The following is an 18,706-nucleotide window of genomic DNA, read 5'->3' on the forward strand; positions in this document are numbered from 1 at the left end:
AAAAAAAAAAAAAAAAAAAAAAAATGCATTCTGGTCCTGGAAGGCTGTAGAGCCCACAAAGGTGGTCATGGTGGCTGCTATGTTATAGGCATGTACCACAGCACTTCCCTCTGCCCATGGCCTCCTAATGCCATTCACTTCAGAAGCCATGATCCTCCTCTTGGAGGTTGCTGCAAGCTGGCCAGACTCACCCTTCCCACCCCTGAGCCTGGGATGGCTGTCATAGTGGAGAGTTCCTGCTCTTTAAAACAGCGCACAGCCAAGGAACAGCCTGTCAAAAGGCCAGTACAAGGGCCAGTTCCTGCCCTTGCTGGGTCCCATCAAGGACAGTCAGGGCATCTGTGGGCAAGCAAGGCTGTGGCAATGAATTGGGCACCAAGTCGAAGGCGCTAGAGACACAGCATGGTCTAGTCATGCAAAGGGTAGCCGCTAGGGACACAGCATGGTGTGCTTCCCAAAGCCTGTACAGTGTCCCATAGGTGGCAGCTCATGGTTCAGCTTGAGTCTGTGTAGATAATTGGTTTTAAAGGTCAGACCCCATCTCTGAGGCATACTGGTGTGCGTTTGCCTGCGAGCATTTTCTCGCATGAATTGTCTTTCTTCCTCAGCATCTAACACAGGGCACAGAAGCTTCGGTAAGGCACTGACCCAGAGTAGCCAGAGATCGCCAGGGCTGGGAAGAAATCTGCAGTGTAAAGCAGTCGGCCTCAGCCAAGGGAAGTGATGATCACAGCCATTACGAAGAAATTCCATTAACATTTAAAGCCCACCAAAAACTTTAATGTGTTCAATGTGTTCAGTGCTTTTTTTTTTTTTTTTAAAGACATGTCTCACTATGTCACCCAGGCTGACCTCAAACTCAGTCGTCCTGCCTAGCCTTCCAGGACTAGGGTTACAGGGTGCCCTGCACACTATACCTGAATAGAAAATATCCGTCAACTCTAAAACTCCAAGTCCCAGTGGGCTGGAGAGACGATTCAGTGATTGAGAGAATGAACTGCTCTTGCAGGAGACTTAAGTTCAGTTCCTAGTACCCATATCTGGTGACCCCAGCTCCAAGGGGTCTGATGGCCTCTGGAGTTCTCCTGAACTGGCACCCACTGCACACACACACACACACACACACACACACACACAATTTAAAAGTAAGTCTCTAAAAACCTGACTCCCAAAGGTACCCCTGCCACCCTCTGAACCATTCCTAAAAGCCTTCCCAAATGAGTGCATTAGCTAGCTACTGCTGTGGAACAAATAAGCCCAAGTGTAATAGCCTAAGATGACGCCCCACATAATGGTGCTGTCTGACCTCAGCTGTTGGTAGAGTGGGGAGTGGCTTCACACTGTGATTTCCTTTGCATCCTGTTCATGGTTGATGAAACATAGCACTCTTCCACATTCTTTGCCAATATCATTGTGTGATCGTTTGTCCTGACTGTCAACTTGATGAAATTTAGGCTCAACATGGAAACAAACTGCTGGGTCTATTTGCCAGGGAGCTTCTGGATTTGTCTAATTGGGGTGGGAAGACCCAGTCTGATGAGTAGTACCATCCCATGGACTGGGGTCCTAGAGTGAATAGAGAGGAGAAAGCGTGCTGGGCACCAGCACCCATGGCTCTGCTTCCTGACTACAGGCCCACACTTTCCCCCACCAGGATGGGCTGAACCCTTGAACCCAGACCCAGAACAAACACATTTTTTAAGTTGCTCTGTCAGGTAGCCAGAAAAATAATTAACACACATTCTGTGAGGAGTGGCGTCTCTCTGTGGGGCTGTCTTTTCTGTGAACTGTGATTCTGTTTCTCACCCAGGTTACAGCTAGAACCAACTGACCCTCCCTTTAAGCGTTTCTTTCTCCCTCTTTGATGGCAGAAGGTCTCCTTTTTAATTCAGCCGGGTTGATAATGGCTCACTTGGAGATCAGCCCTTTTGAGGCTTAGGGGCTTTTTGTCTTCACATTCCACGCTGACCTGCAATTGTGTGGAAGGCACTTTGGGAGCGGACATGAGGCAGTCAGTCTTCCCTATGTTCACCCAGAAGCATTCTTGGTGAAGGCCATTTTTTTTTTCTCAGCCAGGCTTCCTTTATGTTTTTCGCGGATGGCCAGAAGTCTCTATGGCAATTCTTTATCATTCCTGTAATTTAACTATGTGGATGTGTGTTCAAACAAATTGGAAATTTTTTGTTTTGTTTTGTTGAGATAGGGTCTTGCTATGTTGCATTGGCTATTCCAGAACTCACTACGTAGATCAGCTAGCCAGCCTTGAACTCACAGCAGCTCACCTGCCTCTGCTTCCCAAGTGCTGGGATTAAAGGCTTCTATCATTATGCCCGGCTGGTAAGGACTGGAAGCATTTCGAATGTCCCTGTACGGGGGTCAGGTGAGCTGAATCAGCGTTCGAGGCAGCAGGGCAGCATAAGGGCCCTGGCAAACCGGAACAGCTCTGAGGGGTTTCAGTTAGGAGGAGGAATGAGTAGCGCAGTGTAGGTAAAACTTGGTATCCGTGAGGTACACGGGTCTGGTACACACAATATTCCAGCACTGTGAGGTAGCCGGCTTTGCAGGTGTTTGCAGAAAATCAAATGGCAGGTGACCTGGGAGGGGCCTGCATGGAGACAGCCTGCTCTGCCAGCTGCAGTTTTATACGGTAGGGTTCTACCCACCCCCATACACACACACACACACACACACACACACACACACACACTTTATGTTGTAGAGATTGTAGATTGACATAATGCTTAAATAATGCATGTGCTTCTTTAAAAATTGGGTATAGCCAAGTCCAAAGAAGAGAAACCTTGCCCCTACCCACAGATCACTTCTTAGGTGGCTCCACACCCCACCCCGGAGTGTCGTGCCTCGAAGAACTTCATCAGGAAGGACACTGCAGGAAGAGCCTGCCAAGTTGCTGCTAACTGCCCTGCTTTTCTGGAACATGCTGTCTTCTTCAGTTTCCCACTCCAGTGACAAGCACACAGAAGAACATCTTAGAAGGACTGTTGGATCCATTCACAGTTCCTAGGGTTCAGACCTTGGCTCTGTTGCCAGCCTGTGGTGAGGTGGAACACCTTGGTTGGGTGGAGCTGTGGAAAGTCTGCTTACCTTAAGGAAGTCTGGAAGGGGGAAGGCAAAGAGGGAGGGGGGAGAGGGAGGGAGACAGAGACAGACAGACAGAGAGACAGAGGGATGCAAAGGGGGGAGAGGGGGAAGGGAAGGGAGAGAAGGAGAAAGTGTGAACGTGTTGGGTTCAGGGTGGAAGCTGAGAAAACGCACTTCAGAGATGGAAGCTTAAAATGAAAAGTTTTATTTTCTAAGAGCCCAGGGAGGCAGCCAGTTCAGGATCTGAACTGTATCCCGAAAGGAGATTGCACGACATTTTTATAGAACGGAAACACAAAGCAAGGGAGGGTGGTGGAGTGAACTGTTGCATTGACCAATCATATTTTAGCACAAGGGGTTAAACAAGGAAGTTAACATTGGTAACTGAGACTTATCTGGGTCACCTTGAGCTAGCTGCTGGCTCAAATCCCCTCCTGGACGCTGACCTGGAATTTTAGAATGATCAGGGAACAAAGGAGTGGCAAGTTGCATGTAGTCAATTAAGTCAAGACAGGCAGCACACTTGTGCCTTGTGTGCCTTAGTTTAGATAATAGATAACACTGTCTTCCCTCTTTACATCCTTTACTGCTTAGCAGACAAACACGAAACATCTGAAGAAGCAGGATGGAGTTGGGTTCCGGGGCCTGGGAACAGGAGCTCAGCTTTGATGCTGCCAGAGAGATGGGGAACTCATTCCTGAGATGGCTGAACTCAGGAAACTATCTCCTAACAAAAGATGGGGAGAGAGAAGTGGGGGGGAGAGATGGGGAGAGAGGAAACAAGGAGGGAAGGAGATGGTGGAGAAAGTAAGACAGTGAGAACTAGAGAGGGAGGAAGAGAAGGGGACCATGGTAGGGAGGGAGAGGCTGACTTCCCCTTTTTACTCCATCCCAGCACCCCAGTCTTTAGGAAACCACTTGTGTGACAAAACTTTTGGGGGGGCGGAGATGCAACACACATATTCACTCACACCAGACAGGGAACTCATAACAGACCTGATACCACCAAGGTCTAGTTTGGTGAACCAATGAGTTTTATTGGGGTTGCTCACAAGAGTCTGGATGAAGAATTACTTACAGGAGTAGAAATGACTCAAAAGCAGCAATATCACCAAAGCGACCCCAGCATGGGCCACAGCTCACAAAGCTGGGGACCTGGGACACACAGCACTTACGAAGCTCAGCAGGTTGGAGATGGAGTGTCCTTTCCAGTGCCTCGGTTGGTCTAAACTTCTTCCAGACAGCTCAGCTGGCTTCTGCTTTTTCCAAGCAGCTGGTCAGGTCTCAGCGTCTTCTCTGAGCCTTTCTCCTCTGATTCTTTTTGACAGCTCTGAGGATGTTCTTTGTAGCTCATCTTTGCAGCTCGGCTTCTTCTTTTTGCAGCTTGGCTTCTTCCCCAGGCAGCTTAGTGCTTGCCCACTGCTCCTTACCAAAAGCCTGTGACCCTGAGAACTACAGGCAGCCAAGTTCATACTCAGGGCAAACGGTGTCCCACCCATGGGTCTCTCTGAAGAAGGTGCTGCTGTGCCTCTCTCTGTAAGGCAGAAATGGAGTCCTGGAGACAGCAAAGTGTGAATGAATGGAAGCCCTGCCTGTCCCCTCCAAAACCACCAGATCTGGGGAAGACTGAGGGGAAGGGGCCCATCTGCTGCTCAGTCAGTCACTGGGATGTTCCATTCCAGGCTGCCTGGGTCACCCTAGTCCCTCCTTTGCCCAAATGTCAGAGACTTCCTTTTACAGTAGTCATCCTTGCAGCAGCACACACCCACCTCCATCTCAGCCTCTCCACAGAGCCCACCTCACCCCTGCATCTCAGTCCCTCCACAGAGCTCACCTCACCCCTGCATCTCAGTCTATCCTCAGAGCCCACCTCACCCCTCCATCTCAGCCTCTCCACAGAGCCCACCTCACCCCTGCATCTCAGTCCCTCCACAGAGCTCACCTCACCCCTCCATCTCAGCCTATCCTCAGAGCCCTTGCTGAGGTCCTGCGGTGCTGGGTGTGATGCAAAGCCAGCATCAGGCTGTGGATAAAAGAGTCAGCGAAGAGTTGTGATTCAAGCTTTCGGTAGGAAGGCGTGGGATAGGGTTTTGAAGTGTGAGAGTGAGGGAAGGTAAGAGCTTGGTGAATCCATCCCAGGAGAGGATGGCTGGCTTAAAGAAAGGCCACTGCTGTGACAGAAGTTTCTTAGACATGTGTGAACAGAGTGTCCTTTAATGCTGGGAGCTGACAGCGAGGGCTGTGTTAGTAAACCTTCAAAGCAACCTCATTGAAGTTAGAGACAAGGCAGGGTAGACACCAGCCCAGCTCCCATTCAATATGAACTGAGTGTAGAGGAGGCTGGGAGAGGTGGATGGGCACCAAGTTAGCATGTGGAACAACTGTCAGCCCACAAGGTGACTAAATAATAATACACTGCTGAAGGGCTCTGTCAGGCCCCGGCATGGCAAATGTGCTGCCTACTGATTTTGTCTTTGACCCTTCTCTCCCCTATTAAAAATCGTTAGATGACATCCCTAGAGCTAGCCCCCAAGGCCTATTCCCTCATTTGGCCTCACTGACTCATTCCTGAGACAAAACACTGAGGTTCAATAATCAAAACTCATTACTTGGCTAACGTGTCCAGTCGGGACTTACCAACCCACCCTAGCACTTACTCCCTGTCTTCCTCCTCAGACCCCACTCCTGTGGAAACGCCTGCTCGGGTGTGCTGCTGCTTCAGTCTGCTTTTGCCGCACCCCCCCCCAGAATAATAAATCTCCTTTGAGCTAAGAATTTGGTGTCTGGGTATGTCCCGTACTGCTTCTGAGGGGGCTAACCTCCCTTCCAACTATAGTAGTGCCCCCCCCAAATATCTTAAAGGAGAGGCTTTGAGTTTTACAACTAAGAATTTATAGAGATGATAGACAGACTTAGCATGACCTAATGTCACACAGTGTGTGCATGGGTGACACTGTCACAAGCACCCCACAAGTGAGAGTATAATTTTCCTAAAATAAGCCTGAAGGGAGGCAAGATCTTGGCCAGCCTGGGCTACATGACAAAATAATAACGGATTTCAATTTTAAAATATCAACGCTGAATCCAGGCAAAAGCAGTAAGAAAATGAAGGGAGAAGTTAAGTAAGGGAAGGCGTGTCAAGTAGAAGAGAGCGCTGACGTCAGAAGAGTTGCTACTTCAGTATTAACGGGGGCTGGGGGACGGCTGCACACGCGTGGGAACCCGAGTGCAATTCCAGAATCCTAAAGAAAAAGAAAAGCACACAAACAAAGCGAAACTGAAAGCAAGTAGCGCCAAGGCCGTAATCCCAGGGACAGAACGGGAAGGTGGAAGGAGCCTCGCCAGCGAGCCCCCGGGGCCCAGTGAGAGGTCCTGCCTCAAAAGCAAGCAGGGGCTATCTGACATCTGATGCCACGTGTGGGCTCTACATGCATTCTCACACATAGGCACTCGCATATACACTGCACGCACACTCTTGCGAGCATACGCGCACACACACACACACATATGTGCACACACAACTTTACGTGGCAACAATACTGATAAGACAAATAAAGGTGTGGCCACCAGATGGCAGTAGCGCTCAGGGGCTGTTAGGCTGATCTTGACAGGTGCAGGAAGCAAAGGCACAGGAAATTACAAAAGTGTGTGTGTGTGTGTGTGTGTGTGTGTGTGTGTGTACAACTCTCAGGACTTGGCTCCCTTTACCCACTGCAGGATCCAGGAATCAAACTCAGATGGCCAGGTCTATCTCTAAATTGATTCCACTAGTGTGGTGGTGCACACCTTTCATCCCAGCATTCTGGAGGCAGAGGCAGGGGGATCACTAGGAATTCCAGCCCAGTCATGACTACGTCATGAGAGCCTGTCTCACACAAGGAAAAAAAAAAGGATCCTACCCCATGTCAGGCTTTGTGCTCACAGCGACTCAGGACAGAGGAGCACTCTGAGAGGAGCCTGAAGATGCAGGAGTGGTCCTGCAGGGAACAGAGGGCTCCCAGGTCCAGCCCCTGCAGACATATTCCCCCTGCCTTCCTAGCTCTGGGCAGATGGAAAGCCCACTCCCCAACCTACCTCTTTTGAAATATTCCTAACACCCTGAGGAGTAGGGTTCACTTGTGGGTTCTGCTGGAGGCCCTGTGTGTTGTCACTTTCCCATGGCTGTGATAAAATACCCAGGGTGACCAGTGAAAGGGTGAAGGGTCTCTCCTGACTTGGTTTCAGAGGTTTTGCCCCTGGCCACTTGGCTACGTTCATTCTGGCCTGTGATGAGGCAAGACTGCATGGCTGGGAGCGTGTGGTGGGACATATGCTCATCTAATGGCCTTCAGGAAGCAGAGGGGGGGAGGGGGAGAGGGGGGAGAGGGAGAGGGGGAGAGAGAGAGAGAGAGAGAGAGAGAGAACCTTGAGGGTGAGTTTATAACAAGTCCCCGCCCTCTAGACCCACTAGCCTCTAAGTACATCACTGTAGTTTTACACTTACAGGTCAGAAACCTCATGATGAGCCAACCACCTTCCACAGCTGTTTCAAAAACTGTGTTAATGTGGTCTGGGGAGATAAGATGCTTGCTGGACAAGCATGAGAACCTGAGTTCAATCCCAGAATCCAAAAAAGAAAGAAAGAAAGAAAGAAAGAAAGAAAGAAAGAAGGAAGGAAGGAAGGAAGGAAGGAAGGAAGGAAGGAAGGAAGGAAGGAAGGAAGGAAGGAAGATGGACAGACAAAAGAACAAACAAACCTGGAAGTAGCGCCATGACTGTCATCCCCCAACCTCTGAATACGGCTGTACTAGGAACCAAAGTTCCAACACATACACTTTCAAGAGACAGCAGATTCAAACTCTGGCCCTGTCCTGCCTCAGAGCTAAACAACTGTACCCAAATGTGCCCCTATCCTAAGCACTTGGCCTATAGACATGAGACTCTGCAAAGGTGGTTAAATTAAGGAACTGAGACAAGGGCCCATGTAGATCCCTGAGGGCTCAGGAGAAGCACTGAGCTCTTATAAGAGGGCTCCAGGAGGGCTAGAGGAAGCCAGAGGAAAGGGCAGGGGATGGTGGTAGGAGATACAAGGGTCTCAGTCACACACGCATGTGCACGTGCACGCACACACACAGAGCTAAGACGGTCTCATGCACCGCTCCCTGGGTCTGCCATACCCTGTCTGCAGCCCAGGGAGGCTGGCTCCACTGACCTCTGCCTCTCAAAGTGAGGGAGTAGATGCCAGTCCCTTCACGGACGTGTGTAGTGACCGTCTATGCAGCCATCTCCTTCACAGTGGGGAAACTGGGATGGCAGGCATGCCAGGGCCGGCAACCAAGAGAAAGGGGAGCCACAAGGGAAAAGCTGTCATCTTTAAGTAACCCCATGAGTCACTTTCCAGCATTCCTATGGTAAGCACTCACTATTGTGTAGGACCCCCCCCCCCCACTTCTGTATGCCCATGGCACTTTCCCAGTTCTGAAATTTTTCTGCCTGACTGATCTGATCACTACCCGGGAAGGTTCATGGTGCATGGGCCTTCAGCCAGACAATGTAACCAGTTTTATAGTCAAACCTTCTTGAACACCCACTAGCTTTATAAGATGGGGTCGTCAGGATCCTAGGACTTTAGCACCTCCCAGCTAAGGCCACTTGATATCCACTCCTGTGACTACTCTGGACATGTCTAGGAATCCAGATGCCACCATCACCGAAATGTTCCCAGGGAAACGGAGGCTGATTTTGTGTTTGCTCATCCCCCGTGCACCTGCCAACCCAAATAAAAGGCCTCCCAGGAAGTCTCTGGAGCAGGCGACTGCAACCTGATCATCCACAGCCTTGCCTCCTCCCCACAGTGTTAGTTTTCCTACCAAGAGCATCTCTTTCCATTTGGAACCCGTGTATCTGGGTGAGGTGGAGAAAGCCAAGTTTCTATGAGTCAGGGGTCATAAGGGCAACCAAGAAACCAAGGTTTAAGACACATTTCCATTCTCTGCATCGAAGCCCACAGCAAGGGTATAACAAATGGGAAGAAGGCAGTGCAGTGGCTTCTGTGAGATAAACCCGCTGTTCTCTCCAAAGCTCAGCAGGCTCTGGGGAAGGGCTCACTCTCAGGCTCCGCCCAGTGCCTGCTTATTTCCACTCTTCCAGGAGGCAGGTCTGAAATGCTCACATTCTGACTGGCTTCGGCTGGGGATTGCCTCTCTGCTCCTAGGATCACTTGTCCACCTTGCAGACAGTGGTGTGGATTCCAGGCGTCCTCCAGACTTTGCCTGGACTTCACTTCTGGCTGCTTTTAAAGGACTTAAAACCTCAAACTTACCAGTCAATCTCTACCTCAAGGACAACGGACTTGGGATATGGCTACCAAGTGCAAGCTTCCGCCCAGAAGCACCTAGACGGAGTGTCTGAGTGAGTGATGGGAGGGTGTGGGACGGTCCTGGGAGTCCATCTAGAGAACTGCCCGCTACTCCTAGTTTCCTGGTTACCTCTTCGATTGCTGTGACAAAACAGCTGGCAAGAAGCACCCTAAGGGAAGGAAGGCTCGTTTTGGTTCGAGAGGGTTAGAGTCCATCCTGGTAAGGGGGGCACCGACAGGAGCTTGAGGCTGCCTGCTCACATTTCCAGGATGAGGAGGAAGCAGAGGGTGACGGCATCCGATGCTCCTCAGGCTTCCTTCTTCTCGTCTTTGGCTTCAGTCCACGGGATGCTGCCACTCCCACTTAGAGTGGATCTTCCCTCAGTTCAACCTCTCTGAGGGTTCTCTGTGATAGTGTCATAGACACGCCCCCACATGTCTCCCCTAGGTGATTCCAATCCCATCAAGGTAATAAAGAAGGCGAAACCCCCCCCCCCCACATCCCTCAATCCTAGATGTTTCCAAAGTGGACGACTCCAAGTTGCATGAGGGGATGAAGAGCCACCTCTTACCTGAGGCACCACCACCATGTCGCTGAAGCCAGTGATGGACACCATTGGGAGACAGCGCTGGTTCTGCTTTCCACCCCAGTGCATGCTGGGCAACATAAAGGAAGATTCAAGAGCCCTGTCTTCTTCTGGCTGTGTGACTCACCTAACCTGGCCAACCACTTCTCTGCCCAGCAAGTCTTGGGTCTGATCCATAAGAGGACATCTTAAGCTCCTGGCACACAGCAGACATTATGCTGGAATGCATATCATGCTCACAGTCAAGCTGTGGGGCCATCTGCAGGACCTTCTGAGGACTGGCTTTCTTTGTAAACACCCACCATTTCATCCTCTCTGGGGCCACCCCACGTGTTCATTTGATCTTCCAGCATCCTCGTCTCTGCTGGGCCATCCATGACAACTGCTGAGTGTGAATTCAGACAGCTAACCCAAGTGTTCTCTCCAGGCATCTCCACCTCCTTGTGTAGACTGCTGCCCAGCTGGGTGGTGAAGTTCTGGACTTCAGGGGGACGACAGAACTGCCTAAGATGTAACCTCTGGGGATGGCTCCCACTCAAGTAGTTCCTGAGTGGGTCACCAGGTGGCAGCACAGGCTGGTATGCCTCCTGGCAGGAGAATGCCCAGCTTGAGAAGGGATTCAGAGTCCCCAGGGTCCTCACCCCTGGGAAGACCCGTATCTCCACACACAGCAACTCTAACTCTTCATCTGTCTCTGCTTACAGATGTGCTGGTCTCCGGCATTATACTCTCTTTGAAGCCTTTCAGCAAATGAGAAGACCCAAGATTTAAGAGTAACCATGTTCAGGACAGAAGCAATCTGGTGACCTGGTGTTACTGCCAGGGAAAGCCACAGGAGGTGTAAGTCTTATTCCAGAGTGTTTCAAAGGAAATTGTATAAGCCCCACGGTACTCATCGCTGCCGGCTTCAACATTGTCACACTTTCCCACAGTCTTACAAGAAACCTCACCTTTTAAAGCTAGAGTATTTTTTTAAAGCCATTGCCAACCAATATGACAATTTACCATAAATATTCCCATTCAGAGCTCTATTGGCCCATATCATTCCCTAACAAAAGGGCCAGTGGCACTGAATTACCATCTGATACCCGTCACACTCCAGTCCCCTGCCCTTTTCACGGTTGGTCTGTTCCATCACAACCAAGTGCCATAGACTCAATCCAATTATGTCTTTTGATTTCATTGGTGCTCTAACGGTATCCCCTCTCCCCTTACTCGACCCCAGCCCTAATGAATTAACAAATCAGGTCGCTTGTCCTACAAAACACCAATGAACTAGGATTCCTGGAAAGAAACTGTCTGCAAAGGCTGACTGACGGATTAAAACCTCAATGACTGTGGAGACCCTGAATCTTGCAGGTGCAGAGCCTAGTTACAATTTATCTTGGGCTATCTTTAGTTCGTTAAATAGATTCCCTGCCCCACTCAGTGTCAGACCTAACATCGCGATAAAAAGATTAAAATCTTGGTAACATAGTAACAAAACTCTAATCTCCACCCTGGGCTAAGAGTGCTAGCAAATAGCATCTGCGGCCTACAGCTGAGATTCCTGTTCGCTATAATCACCTACTTAATGTTTCTACTAATGTATTTTATGTCTTGAATTGTGGCTTTCTTTGTTCTGCTACTATGCAAACGTTCTGAAACTGTTTTCACGTTGGAACAATAGGATTTGGGGCGTCCGTCCTAAAACTGTTTCTGGGCCAGTCACTCATAAATGACTCCAGAATAAATGTATTCCCTATGAGGTGAGAGCTGTGATTTTTGTGTGGACATGCTCCACCCACCCTACGCCAACGCCCGGCAAAAAGCAGCGTGTGCTGGGGAAATGGTTTTTAAAAGAGCGAAATTAAATAATAGAATTTTGGTCCTTTCGAGGACACACACAAGCCGTAGTCCACGGACGAAGCGTTCTGTCTCGGGATTTGAGGGAGCCCGGGGAGGAAGGAAGCAGCTGCACATACCCAGACAGGACAGAAAGCGTCCTCTCAGCTCTGCGACCTCCCCCATAGCAGTGACCAAACCTCTGCACCCGTATCTTCGAAGCTTTCCTGCACACACTGCTCTTAGTTCTTTTTCTTATGTTGCATTCTGAGAAAATTGGAGGGGGCAGAAAGTACAAAATCAAGTCACGCTCATCGGGCCGTCCACAGCCAGCTTGCTGACACAACGCGCTGGCGGCATAGTAGAGATGGGGTCGGTCTCTTCTCGGGACACCCACGTTCCGCCCGCAGAAGGTAGCAGGAGCCTGAAGCGAGCACCAGTCACTTGGCACGAGTTCCCGAGTCCCCGCCCAGCGCTCGCCGCCTTCTGCACCGCCCCGGCGCTCTTCCTCTTCATTGGCTGTCCCCCGGCGCGACCACGCCCACAGAAGCTCCGTTTTCCTCCACTCCTCCCACTTCACCTTTCACCTCCTCGACTTCCGGGGCTCCAAGAAGCCTCAGTCTCCGCCCACCGGAGAAGGGGGGAGGAAAAAAACAGAACTCCGTCATGACTCGTGATTATTGGTGGAAATGACCTGTCCATCAGAACAGCAGCGGTCACGGATTCGCTGAAAAGCAGCAGTAGGTGGGAAAACCGGTGTAGGGGCGTCTGCGCATGCTCAGTGTGGGCGCAGAGACGCGACCTCGGGGGGCAGTCATGGCGGCTCGGTGTGTGAGGCTGGCGCGGCGCAGCCTCCCGGCTTTGGCGCTGTCATTCAGGTAAGAGAGCTTCACTCCTCCGCGTCGGCCTCACTCACGGGCGAGAGCTCTGGTGGGGCTTTAGCGGCAGGTCTGGTCCCCACAGCCGGTGCCCGTGCGCCCTGAAGTCACATCCTCACCATCGAGTCCCTGTGCCTGGCCTCTGCGCGCGGCTGTCCCGGTGTTTACTGTGCGGCATTGCGCGAACTGGGCTCAAGAGCCGAGGAGTGGGGCCGCTGGGGCGTAAATGCGGGGATCTGGGTGATGCGTCAGGAGGAAGGCTCCGCCATTTGCTTGTCTGGCGACACACGGGACTCTCACGGGCATAGGGGCACCACCCCTCCTGGAATTGCAAAAGACAAGCCTAGAAGCGGGAGACTTGCCCAAGGTCAGGCCGCCGGGCAGAAGCCCGCCTGCCCAGGGGCTGGGGTTGCTAATCCCTAATCCAGACCAGGATGTGTACTGCCTGGTTTGTGGGCTTTTTCCACTGTCCCTCACATTCCTCCCCCCACTTTTGTCCACCGCGGAATGTGAGGTCCAAGGAGCAACAGAACCAGTGTGTGCCCAGACAGAGACAGAGACACAGAGAGACTTTGCCTGAATCTTGTGGAAACTGAGCGAACGGAAGCTGACCTTTTCAGCTGGTGAGAGTGAGCGGGTGGATGATCTCGTACGTGTGACAAGATGAAAACAGGCCTACGTTGTGCAGAGCAGGGAGAAGTCTGAAGTATTCCCGGAGAAGCACTTCCTATTTGTGGTGCTCTGTTTAGAGTTGACAGGAAAGAACCCCCATTTCCCATCCCATCCGGCCCTGTCCTATCCCCCAGCTTGGTTCTTGTCTGTCTCTGAAACTGTGGTTTTGAAGAAAGATGCTCTAGTAGGAAGTCATAACTCCATAGTATCCCTAAGTTTGACTTACCTCTTACCTCTGAGACATAGCCCTAGGAATTCTTGCCCTGAAAGGATCTATACAGAAAACTGACCTGCTGAAAGGCTGTGGTGGTCACTCCCAGGGGGGGAAATATTCATAGTGAAGGCAGCCTTCACATTTTGTAGGTTTTTATATTCTTAGCATAATTTTGTTTTTCAAAATTACTGATTTTTCTTTTTTAAATTTATGTGTGTGGATGTTTTGCGTGTATGCCCTAGTGCCTCCAGAGTTCAGAAGAGTGTCAGATACCCTGGAACTCTTAGAGTTAGGTAGTTGTTAGCTGGGAATCAAAGTCAGGTCCTCCACAAGAGGAACATGCTCTCAGCCATCGAGCCAACCCTCCAGCGCAGATTCTTAGCCTTTTTAAAAGCATGAAAGTAAAAATAAAATTAAAAGGTCACTGCTGGGGCCAGAGAGAGATGGGGCCAGTGGTTATGCACTGGCTGCTTTTGTGGAGGACCTGGTTTAATTCCCATCATCCACACTGGGTAGGTCACAGCCACCTGTGACTCCAACCCCGGGAGATCCCACACCTCTTCTGGCTGCCTCCTCAGGCTCACTTCCAGGACTCCTTTGGACTTCTCTTTCCATTTCCTCTGCACAGCACTCCCACTTCCATTTCTCTGTCCAAGTGATTCCCAGTTCCTGAAATGTATCTCACCCACCCTACTCTGTAACTCACCTGGGCCTGCTGTGGACCTGTGCACAAGAGCACACACTGTAATCCCAGGACTCAGCACCTGGGAGACTGAGGCTAGAGGATTGCAAGTTTATTGCCAGACTCAATCTCTGAATAAAAAATACATCAGAAAGAAAACTAGGGGCTGGAGAGAAGTCTCAGTGGCTGAGAGTGCTTGCTGTTCTTGTAGAGGACCTAAGTTTAGTTCCTAGCATCCACACTGGGACAGATCACAACTGCCTGCAGTTCCAGCTCCAGAGTATCCAGTGGTTTGGGCTTTCATAGGCACCCAAACTTATGTGGCATATACTTACACAGACACACACACACGCACACACACACACGACAGACAAACATGTACATAATAAATATAATAGCAGTACATCTTTTTTTTCCTCTTTTGTTAGATCAGTTTGTTGGACATTGTGGTCCACACCTTTAACCTCAGCACTTGGGAGGCAGAGGCAGTCAGAGCCCTGTTGAGTTTGGGACCAACCTGTTACACATATCAAATTCCTAGCCAGCCAGGGTTACAAGGGTGAGGTCCTTACTCAGAAAAGAAAAAGTCTCCTGGGCTTCCCTATAGCCATAGGTCACTGTGTTTTGGGTGTTTACTTTTTCTGTCTGGTGACAAGATTTTCGTTTAGGTCACTGTCATAGGATGTACAGTGGGTCTTATTCTATGAAAGGGGTCTGTATGCTTGGACTCAAGGGGACACCATAGAATGCATGTGAAGATAGATAGGGGACACAGGTCAAGCAAGGGTGGATTACAGATTGTACATAGTCACATGTCACTTAAGGAAAGGGCTGCTTTCTGTGAACTGTTTTGTCAGGTGATCCTGTTAGCTAGTGGGTATCATAGTGCATTAATAACACCTAATGGGGCAGCCACAGCCACCTATGCCACGCACTGTTAAAGACTGTTAGGATAGGGGCAGAAGTAGAGAGATGGCTCTATGGTTGAGTGTTTGCTTCCTTTCTGTAGGACCCAAGCTCATATTGGACAGTTTACAACTACCTGTAATTCCAGCTCCAGGGGATCTCATACCCTCTTCTGGTCTCCTAGGACACTTCACTCATGTGGCATATACTCATACTGACACACCTAAAAAGGCATCCACATTCTTTGTGTGGTGTATGTGATATGAGCACATTGGGAAGGCCCAAGGTCAACATCAGGTATCTTGCCTCTATTCCACACTCATTCACTTATTTGTTGGGGGCCATAGCAGATGTGTGGAAATCAGGACAACTCATAGAAATTAGTTCTCTCCTTCTACTATATAGGTCCTGGGGACTGAACTTATGTAATGACTCTCTTGGCTGCTAGTACCTTAACCCAATAAGCCAGCTTGAAGGTCGTGATTTGACTAGAGTGGGTGGCCAGTGGGCTTCAGGAATCTGCCTGTCTCTGCCACTCAAGACTAGGACTACAGGTGTGCCTCAATACTTGGCTTTCTTATATGGGCTCTGGGAGTACAAACTCAGGTCTTGGTATTGCACTGCAGGGTCTTCACCTATTGAGACACTTCCCCCAGCCCCACAGCACATGCCTTTTGTATGTCACAGTTGCCTTTGTGAGGTCTAAGTCTTTTCTAGTAAATAGTTTGAAATTACCCAAATTTATAATTTTTGTTTTAAACATTCCCTTTGTTAGGGGAAGGAGGTTGCATATCTGTACAGTGAGTGTGTGTTGAGACTTGGACAGCTTGTGGGAAACTGGCTCTTTCTACCATGTGGGTTCCTGCAAATAGAACTCTGGCTATCAGGTTTGGTAGCCAGTATCCTAACCCACTGAGCCATCTCGAAAGCCCAAATTTCTAAAAATCCATTTTCTGTCTTTAGCATGCTAAAAGGCTCTCTTATGTGTGGGCTTTTCCTTAGGCCTTCTCCTCGCTTGTTGTGCACAGCTACGAAACAGAAGAACAATGGCCAGAACCTGGACGAGGACTTGGGTCATTGTGAGCCAAAGACAGATCCACCCTCTGCAGACAAGACCCTCCTGGAAGAGAAGGTGAAGCTGGAGGAGCAGCTCAGGGAGACCATGGTAAGGACCCTCAGGGTGTGCACACTGCTGGATTGCTGCCTGCATGGTCCAAGTTGACAAGTAGCAGACCCAAGTAGCAAGCTGTCAAATGGGAACTAGAATTCAAACCCTCTGTAGCTCTGCTTCTGACCTGGGGAGTTTCTGTGTTGACTCTGCAATGTTAATACTACGGCGTTTTCTCTACAGATGAGGAATACTTGTGATTGAGCTGGGACTCAGGAAGGGAACCAGAAAATTCTATGTATAGCAGTTGAGTATGGGCGTCAGTGGTAGCAATTACCACTCTATGTTGAAAAGCAGACACCAGTCAAGTTCCTTAAGGGTGTGGACAATTTGTAGTGTCACTTACCTAGCTGGCACTGTGGTCCCTTCATGGATGAGGAAAATGAGACACAGAAAAGCTAGAACTTCCCAAGTCACCAAGGCTAGAACAGGATGAGTTGTCCTAGAGCCTTGCTCCAAGACTGCCTGAAAACTAAGATCAGAAGTATAGTAGAGACCTCTGGGGTCCACCAATGGACAGACATTAAGCTGGAAATAGTCAGAATAGTAGCGACAGGGACAATGGAGAGAGGCAAGGACCATTCACTGGTCCTAGTAATTATCTGGCTAGGTACATGAGCTCGGCCTCCTTGAGATTTCCTACCAGGTGATCTTCCTTCCTCTCCTGGGAGGCAGGAAGGTTGGTGACCACTAGTCATGTGCTTCCACACCTCAAGTTGGACAGGAAAATAGCATTCCTCCCTCACAGGTGACAAAGGTATCAATCAGGACTTAAGGGCTTTTTGGCTCTTTCCTATTGTGGGCTTGGGTAGAACATTCCCTGCTTCTTGTAGGCACTAGCACAAGTATAAATTACTCTTCTAAACTGTCCTGGTTTTGTCTAAAATCTCAGTTAGTGACAGGTTTTATTTATGTTCTGATTTGGAGTGTGTTGAATCATTTCAAAATCAGAATGGCTTTTTTTTTACACATTTTGTTACCTAATTCTCCCCACCCCCTTAGGAAAAATACAAACGTGCTTTGGCAGATACTGAGAATCTACGGCAGAGAAGCCAGAAGCTGGTAGAGGAGGCCAAGTTATATGGTAAGCAGACATTGTGGTCTCAAGGGAAAGGAGTAGGGCTGCAGCTGTGACTAGCATGTAGAGTGATGGGCCTTCCACTGCCTTCACCTGTTGCTGCTCTACTGCTCAGCTGCCCATAGCCTGCCGCCTTGGTTTGGGAGCCTCAAGGACACTTTACGCTAATTTCCCTTTTTACCTGTGTTTTCTTCCTTTCCTACCCACTTTTAGCCCATGTTACCTGCTCTTATCCCAGAGAAGGCTGGCCTCGAACTCAGAAATCCACCTGCCTCTGCCTCCCAAGTGCTGGGATTAAAGGCGTGCACCACCACGCCCGGCTTCCTTTGGGTGTTTTAAATTATTAAAGTACTGTGATGTACTTAATGATTTGATCAGGAATCATGAACATTCCTGTGTAAGGAGCCCATGCAATTGAGACTTAAGTGCAGACTATCTTTTCCTCCATGCAGGCATCCAGGGTTTCTGCAAGGACTTGCTGGAGGTTGCAGACATCCTGGAGAAGGCAACCCAGAGTGTTCCAAAGGAGGAGATCAGCAGCAACAACCCTCACCTGAAGAGTCTTTATGAAGGGCTCGTGATGACTGAAGTCCAGATTCAGAAGGTGTTCACAAAACATGGCTTGCTCAGGCTTGACCCAATTGGGGCCAAGTTCGACCCTTACGAACATGAGGCCTTGTTCCACACCCCTGTGGAGGGAAAAGAACCAGGCACTGTGGCACTAGTTAGTAAGGTAGGGTACAAGTTGCACGGACGAACCCTGAGGCCAGCTTTGGTGGGGGTGGTAAAGGATGCTTAGCTCCCTACCTCATGGCTCTGGACTTTGTAGGTCACTTGCTAGAACTCAAAGGGCGGGCTTGTAATTTCTCATCTGTGAATACATCTGACCCTTGCCCAGCCTTGTTGGAAATCTTAAGTAAGCTAAGCAGAACATGAAGCTGCTTGCACAGTCAGGGACTCTGGGAGTCTGGTGACTGAATTTAGCATTACCTACTTCAGAAGAGGGCCAGCAGGACCTTGGGAGTAGTATGCTAACATTGTATCTGTTCCACCTGGTGATTAAGTACTTTACACAAATAAAAGGTCTTTGGCTACATCTATGCTGTACAGTCTCCCTCTGAGTGCCAAGGCACTGGTATCACTCAGGTGGTGGCCCTCCCTGGAAGAGAAAAGCCAGAGTGGGAACACTTGTTGCCAGTGAAAATAAGACCATCAAGAGTACACATTCCTTCACAAGTCGGGGTAAAAGTACTGGGAT

General features: G+C 49.7%; 1 protein-coding gene and 1 long non-coding RNA gene across 2 annotated transcripts; one reads left to right on the forward strand and one right to left on the reverse strand.

Annotated features, from left to right (window-relative positions):
* Positions 1–5,971: 5,971 nt before the first annotated feature.
* LOC110330231 lies at positions 5,972–12,318 on the reverse strand. The gene is made up of 2 exons (XR_002380948.1): positions 11,991–12,318; positions 5,972–6,344 (listed from the first exon to the last, which is right to left on the reverse strand). It is a non-coding gene; the product is annotated as an uncharacterized LOC110330231 (long non-coding RNA).
* A 143-nt stretch (positions 12,319–12,461) lies between these two features.
* Positions 12,462–18,545, forward strand: Grpel1 (GrpE like 1, mitochondrial). The gene is made up of 4 exons (XM_021210959.2): positions 12,462–12,728; positions 16,205–16,367; positions 17,373–17,454; positions 17,901–18,545. Exons 1-4 carry the CDS (start codon positions 12,625–12,627, stop codon positions 18,245–18,247), a joined length of 696 nt encoding a protein of 231 aa, XP_021066618.1. The 5' UTR covers positions 12,462–12,624; the 3' UTR covers positions 18,248–18,545.
* The last annotated feature ends 161 nt before the right edge of the window (positions 18,546–18,706 follow it).

This window comes from Mus pahari, chromosome 13 (genome assembly GCF_900095145.1).
Source record: "Mus pahari chromosome 13, PAHARI_EIJ_v1.1, whole genome shotgun sequence".
Taxonomy (NCBI): domain Eukaryota; kingdom Metazoa; phylum Chordata; class Mammalia; order Rodentia; family Muridae; genus Mus; species Mus pahari.

What these genes read in the sequence shown, in the direction of transcription:
- Grpel1 (XM_021210959.2), top strand. Translation starts at nt 12,625, where the DNA reads ATGCTCAGTGTGGGCGCAGAGACGCGACCTCGGGGGGCAGTCATGGCG. An exon ending in GCTTTGGCGCTGTCATTCAG is followed by an intron (nt 12,729 to 16,204) that starts GTAAGAGAGCTT and finishes GCTTTTCCTTAG; the next exon opens with GCCTTCTCCTCGCTTGTTGT. An exon ending in AGAGGAGGCCAAGTTATATG is followed by an intron (nt 17,455 to 17,900) that starts GTAAGCAGACAT and finishes TCCTCCATGCAG; the next exon opens with GCATCCAGGGTTTCTGCAAG.